This window comes from Fistularia commersonii, chromosome 2, assembly GCF_037954325.1.
Source record: "Fistularia commersonii isolate RoL2024-O1a breed Wild chromosome 2, RoL_Fcom_v1.0, whole genome shotgun sequence".
In the NCBI taxonomy this organism is placed as follows: Eukaryota; Metazoa; Chordata; class Actinopteri; order Syngnathiformes; family Fistulariidae; genus Fistularia; species Fistularia commersonii.
The window spans coordinates 23,105,986-23,112,678 of NC_141285.1; the positions used below are offsets into that span (position 1 = coordinate 23,105,986).

Sequence of the window (6,693 nt, forward strand, 5' to 3'; positions counted from 1 at the left end):
TCGGTGGAGTAAAGACGCCAAGCTGCCTGGGTGGTGGAGGTCACAGACATGGACAGGATGCACAAATTCACATGTAATACACACACACACACACACACACACACACACAAACAGAAGGGCAACGTCACAAAACACGGTGGCGAGAAAGGGGATGCGATATAGGTGAACATGTGATGCACACAGGGATTGGAAATGCATGTAACCCGCTGGCAGCCATGTTGGACATCTTGTAAACAAACCCCGATACTTGATGTACTGGAACGCACCCCTGAACGTGTTCTCGGTTTGGGAACGACCCCCTCAAATCTAGACAATATCGCGCAGTATCAATATCCTTGTTGGCTAGCGTCCATTAGCCTTGTTGAATATGACACACTGACGGTCTCTGGACTGGACTCTTGGATTTTAGTGCCTCCGTTAGTGTCCAGATGTCATTAAAAGCCAAATTAGTCAAAATATTTCATAAATATCATGACTACTTTTCTGATTAACAACTTCAGATTACCAGTGTCTTAATCCAGATTGAATATCCTCAGCCTCCATGCCAAGATATCACATTTTACCACATTTCAAGCAGAATTATGGCTTGAATGTCATTACAATGCTAATCAGAATTAGCATAAACAGCGGTCAGACGGTGACAGAACTGCTTGTTTGACATTTATTCTGAAAGGTATTTGTATTTATTCCAAGGGAGGGGGGGGGTTCGGGGATTAGCACGTAGCGTTTTGTACTTCACTCAGAAAAGGGCCTCCGCGGCGACGCCGATTAGCGGGGCTTTAAAATTTCACGCCGCAGTTAGCGCCCTTCTTTTCTACATTTGAAATTGGAAAAGACAATAAAACAACGGGAGCACGGCTCAAAGCGTGTTACATCGCCTTTGTTTACTGTAATTTCCGGACTATAAGCTGCTACTTTTTTCACACGCCTTGAACACTGCGGCTTAAACAACGATGTGGCTAATTTATGGATTTTTTTGGGATAACAAGCGTCATGCCGCCAATACATTTAGCCTCATCACATAGGACCCATTAAATTACTGTGAAATTCTGAGGCCGTTCAATTCTGACACCGAAGAAGACGACTTTAATGGTTTAAGTGCGCAGGAGGAAGACCAAGATAGCGATCAGCTGGAGTAAGACAAACCGGGGACAGAAAATGGATGGATGAATGGACTTTTCCTTGTGTTATTTATTATTAATCTTTTTAATCACCTGTGTTACAGGCGCTGTTCGGAAAAAAGCATTTCCAGTACGTATTTGCGGATGTCACGTATTGAATTAAAAGTAAAAAAAAAATGTTTCTGCCTAAATATCTCATGTAGCAGCGGGACACCTGCAGCTAACAGACAAGTGAACACATATATTTATCCATTTATTTTAAGCCAGTGCGGGTTATAAAATACGGTAAAATACGATATTTAAGCCAGTTCCAGTTGCATGCTGAAACTATTTGTGCAAATATATTTTGGAAACTGCTATGCGTTTGTTCACAACAACACAGCAGCCAGACGTGGTTACAGGATTTGCGGCATGGCTTTGGTGCCTTCGAATGAATGAATGAATGAATGAATGAACACTTGGGGCGGGATATGAACACGAGCCGCCTGCCGGTAGCTCGGATGTCAGATGTTTGGTAGCCCCGGAGCCGAAACAGGAAGCGAAATTTGAGTCCCCGGCAGCCGTGGTCATATCCTTTCCCCTGGCTTACAGTGCACGCTGTGGTTGGAGGTGTGAGGAGGGGACCGGGGAGGGTTCGGGGAGGGTGACAAACACAACAGAATCATCATCTCTTTTATTCAAACACATCAAAGATGCTTCCAAGTCAAGTTATCCTATTTTTTTGAACCTGTTGAGGAAAATGTTGTGAGCTTGGAAGGTAGCGGACGGGATTAAACGCTCGCTTCGCGGGCGATTCGGAGAACAAATGGGTTCCCGCTGGGGTTTGTCAAGAGAAACGCCTCATTTGTAACGGCGGAGGTGGGGGGGGGGGGGGAATCCAGGACGGCCGGGTGAAGAATATTGTTTAAACTTCACTCATTATTCACCTAAATAGGAGAAACCGCACGCACCGCTTTTAAACAAATTTCCACTCTCGAGTGTTTCCGCTAAAACGCTCTCCGAGGCAAAAACAAGTGTTTTTTTTTTTCTTTTAAATTTCAGATCAAATTCCACGGCCTCCGTCCAGCTCCGTGATCTGCCTGCAGGAAGTAAACAAGCGACTTCCTCATCGGAAAAGTGCGTCTTCTACCGTGATACGTCTGGTTCGATGCTAAATTCGCCATGAGAGTATATTTTCCACCGAGTGAACGCGTCGTTAAATAACAGGTTCAGTTTCGGTGCGTCTGGACGGGGAGAGGCCTCGTCAACCAACTGTCAGATTTAGCACGGAAACGCAGAGCGAGGGATTCAAAACCCTCATCGGGACAAAAAAAAAAAAAAAATACGAATTTTTACTATGAAGGCCTCCATTGGTAAGATCGTGGAGATGTCTCTCCTTGACGGGCCACTGTGCAGGATTTAGAGGTCGTGCAAAATTACAAATCCATTCAGCAGATGCTCCTCGTCCTCAGCCACTAGTCTTTTTCGTCTGAGCCCCAAAAAAGACCCAGAACTAATCCGTACCCATCTGTTAATTGGACCGAGACAAGCCAGAGACGGATCTGGACTGGACCTATCTATTACCTGGAATCTTGGACCGGTTTGATGCATAATTGAGAAATGTCTGGGCTGAACGGAGCCCGGAGATGCGGATCTGACCTACCTGCAGTTTGGCAGACGTTATAAACAAAATAACGTGGACCTCGCCACAAGTTATCGCCTTACCGAACGCTATGTTTGCATCCCGTCTATCCTCCGCGGAATACATCCGAGCTCTGATAGCCGGGTTCCTTCTGCTCTTTGCGCGGAAAGACCCGTTCGGGAGGCTCGCGGAGCCATGGGCCGCCATTGGGTGAAGCCCGGAGGCCGATTCCAATTCGAAGAAAAGGGGGAAATTCACCGAATATAAGGGTGCGCGGATCTCGACCTGAGCAGGGCGGTGGTTACCGTCATCCCTGACCTCACCACTGGATGCCGCTACATCCCAAACACTAGCCCGGTGGATGTTTTAATAAGATTTTTACAAGTAAAGAAATGAACGAGGTGCGTTTCTCCATTTTCAATCTGGTGCTAGGGAGTAAATTCCCGCCCTGGGTGCGCGGGCTACCTGGATGAGGCTGGCGGCCGGGTTCCTCCTCTTCTCGAAGTGCTTCTGCCGATGCTGCTCCTGCACCTTCAGGGCGAAGCCCGACCCGAGGATCCCCTGAGGAGAAACACAGCACGGGTTCGGAACTTGGGAGCTACAGTCGGACATCACGCGGATTTTCTGCACTCACGGCCGGCAGGGCGAAGAAGGAGATTCCCAGGAGGGCGAAGCCGGCGGACAGCAGCCGCCCGGTCCACGTCTGCGGGGTCTTGTCTCCGTAGCCGATGGTGGTCAGAGTGATCTGCAAGTTACATTACATTACATTACATTTGGCAGACGCTTTTATCCAAAGCGACTTACAACAGAGGACATCGGGCCTGCAAATAACACTTGCAAGTTGTGATCGAACCGTCACCCACAGTCTGGAAGATCTCGGCTCGACTACGGAGTACTGGCGTTCTAATGAACACGATCGTGTGTGTGTGTGCTGGTTAGCTTTCTGTCCTACATCATAATTAAGGCCCCGGTAATGGCTTTCTCCGTGGAGCGGAGAAGAAAGATGCTCCCGGTGTCGTCCCCTCGCCAGGAGCCGAGCGGCCTCACCTGCCGCCCGGCTCAAATTGAATTTATCGATCGGCCCATTTCTCGTCGGTTCGCCGTCCGTTTCCGTGCTTTCGAAGCGTAATGGGTTTCTTTTTAGAGGCCGGAGGAAAACGCGCGGCGTCACCAGCCGGGCGTGACTTCCAGGGCTCATTTATGTTGTGTTTTTTTTTCGTTTCTCCTAGTGAAGGTGTCATTAAGGCTGTGCAGACGGTGTGAATGGAAATATATGACTCTTTTCTGGCTAAAATTAAGAAAAAATGTAACGCACCACTCTGAAGTTAATTCACCGCCTGCTTAAGGAAGCAGAGACTCCGCGCAAACCTTTAGATGTTACTCATCACGTTCAAAGTGAGGATGCAGCCGCGTTCCTCACCGTCCCCCACCACAGGGCGTCAGCGTAGGTGGCGAAGTCCTTGTTGAATTCTTTCTCCACAAGGTAGACCAGGAAGGAGGAGAAGATGAGCACCAGAAACCCGATGTACCAGGCCGTCACCAGCTCCTGCGGCGAACGCACGGCAAACATCACGAGGCGGCATTCGTCGGCGGGCTGGTCGCCGGCCCGCGGGGGGCTAGCCGGGCTATCGGGGGGCAACTCGGGGTTCGGGAGGACCCGGGAATTGAACCGACAACCTCGGCGCAAAGTGAAAACATTGTGAATGAGGCTGCGCGCTGAGGGAATGACATAAATATCTGTCAACCACATAAACCGCGAGATCTAAAACCGTGTTATTTATGTATATGTGCTTTCGGCGAGCATATATAGGCCGCAGTGAAGCAGTAAGCCATCGCCCGCGGCAACCCTGACTTAATGGCTTGATGTACAACGTCTCTTTATAAATAAATAAACAGATAGATAAAAAAATCATGCCGGCAAACTGAAATTCATGGGTTGTGAACATCTTGATGTGTGTGTGTGTGTATGTGAGTGAGAAACACACACACACACATACACAGTAGATATGTCAAGAAGTTCCGCACAAAAATCAAGCTTGTTAATTAACATGTCGTCCATTATGTAATTTAACCCGCGAGGCAAACACACACACACACACACACACACTCCGCCGCCCCACCTTGCTGTGCGCGTACACCACGGACCCCAGCAGCTTCCAGGTGCCGCCCCGCCGGTCCATGCGCACCATGCGGAGGATCTGCAGGAAGCGGAGGCTCCGCAGCGCCGAGGTGGCGAAGATGTTGCCTTGGCTACCGGCCGAGACCACAGCCACCGAGGCGATGAGGACGATGATATCTGGAGGGGAAAGGCGTGGAAAATGACCGGTCACGGGCGTTCTAAGCAAGAATCCTCTTCCTGAAAGTACACCTGGAGATGCGACGACGCGTGGACGCCGGCCGATAGCGGTCGCCGGTGCCGCCTGGGCTTTTCCGTCACTGTAAACACAGTATTTTTTCCTGGCGCTCGGACTCACCTATGACACAGAAGGGTTTCCTGGCAAAGCGCAGGCGTCCCTGCCAGCCTCGGTAGCGGCAGCAGCAGCCGGCGCTCCATATCCTGATGATGTACTCCAGACCAAACACCACGATCATCACAAACTCCTGCAGCGGGAGGGGGGGGGGAGGAATCAAACAGGCCACAGTTTTCAGAAGGATAATACGACCAGGGGATCTTCACGATGGATTATTCGTCAATATCTGCCGATATCTGGGTCGTGGAGGTGCTGGAACCCGTTCATTCACCGTCATCCGGTCCGATGAACCTGGAGAAGAGCTGCTGTCGCTTCAGTAGCTTTTCCCTGCAAAGGTTTGCGCATAGGAATGGGAAAAAAAAGCCCAGGTTCTGACAAAGAACAGTTTGGGCTTTTCAATTGGCGTCTCCACAAATTCATCTTGTTATGTCCTCCGCTCTCCTATGCAGATACCCTCAGCGCTTGGATGGATGACTCACCCACGTCGGGTTACATTGGACTTAAATCTGACATTTAAAAAAAAAAAAAAAAAAAAGTAGACATTTTTTTTTTTTTTGTTCTTGTGAAATATTGGCTTTGGGGAAGTGGAATTTTTAATTTTCTAAAATGTAATTTTTCAACGCTACGAAGAGCGCAAAAAAAAAAAAAAAAAAAAAAAAAATCCATTCATGCTCGGCGTTCCTGGTGCGGCAGCGGGACGTCTGGGAGGAAAGCCGAGCCGTCGGACAAAACCGAGAGTGTTTTTATTCGCTGTGTGTTTTGGACGGAGTCACGCTTTCATGTCTCCGCACTTGAACGGCGCCCGATGTTGATCTTTCCACCTCTGCTTCCAGGTTTCCTACTTAAGACCGGTGGAGATTTTGGGCTCCATCACATCGGAGGCACAGACTAGGGCCTACGGTGTGTGTGTGTGTGTGTGTGTGTGTGTGTGTGTGTGTGATTTTGATTTAGATCAGCAAGGGGCCAATCAGTGTGTTTCAATTCAGTGTAAAAAAGCACATTCAGCTTTTCTAAGGTGTCACTCACACAGACACACACACACACACACACACACACACACACACACACGCGTATGCATACGCATACACACACCTTATTAAATCCCATTTCTGTCTTACACATATATGGTTTCGTTTAATAAATTTACAGGAAACTGTGTGTGTGTGTGTGTGTGTGTGTGTGTGTGTGTGTGTGTGTGTGTGTTCGTGCGTGTGTGTCCATGCAATTTTGATCGAGATCAGCGAAAGGCCCAATCAGTGTTAAAAAAGCACATTCAGCATTTTTTAAGGTGCCCCTCAGACACACACACACACACACACACAGAAACACACACACACACCTTATTGAATCACATGCATAACATGTCTTAAACATACATATCTAAAACTTGACACTGCCTAATTTTGTGTGTGTGTGTTTGTGTGTGTGTGTGTGTGTGTGACACCTTTAGAAATGCTGACTGTGCTTTTTCAGAACTGAA

At 48.5% G+C, this 6,693-nt stretch overlaps 1 protein-coding gene across 1 annotated transcript in view; it reads right to left on the reverse strand.

Moving 5' to 3' along the window:
* Nucleotides 1-6,693, reverse strand: part of kcnq5a (potassium voltage-gated channel, KQT-like subfamily, member 5a) — a 101,417-nt gene that overhangs the window by 22,938 nt on the left and 71,786 nt on the right. The window contains exons 3-7 of the mRNA XM_086173793.1: nt 5,217-5,343; nt 4,863-5,038; nt 4,163-4,288; nt 3,377-3,487; nt 3,208-3,303 (exon numbers count right to left, since the gene is read on the reverse strand). Coding sequence (XP_086029919.1) covers nt 3,208-3,303; nt 3,377-3,487; nt 4,163-4,288; nt 4,863-5,038; nt 5,217-5,343 — 636 coding nt within the window. The remainder of the gene's footprint in view (nt 1-3,207; nt 3,304-3,376; nt 3,488-4,162; nt 4,289-4,862; nt 5,039-5,216; nt 5,344-6,693) is intronic.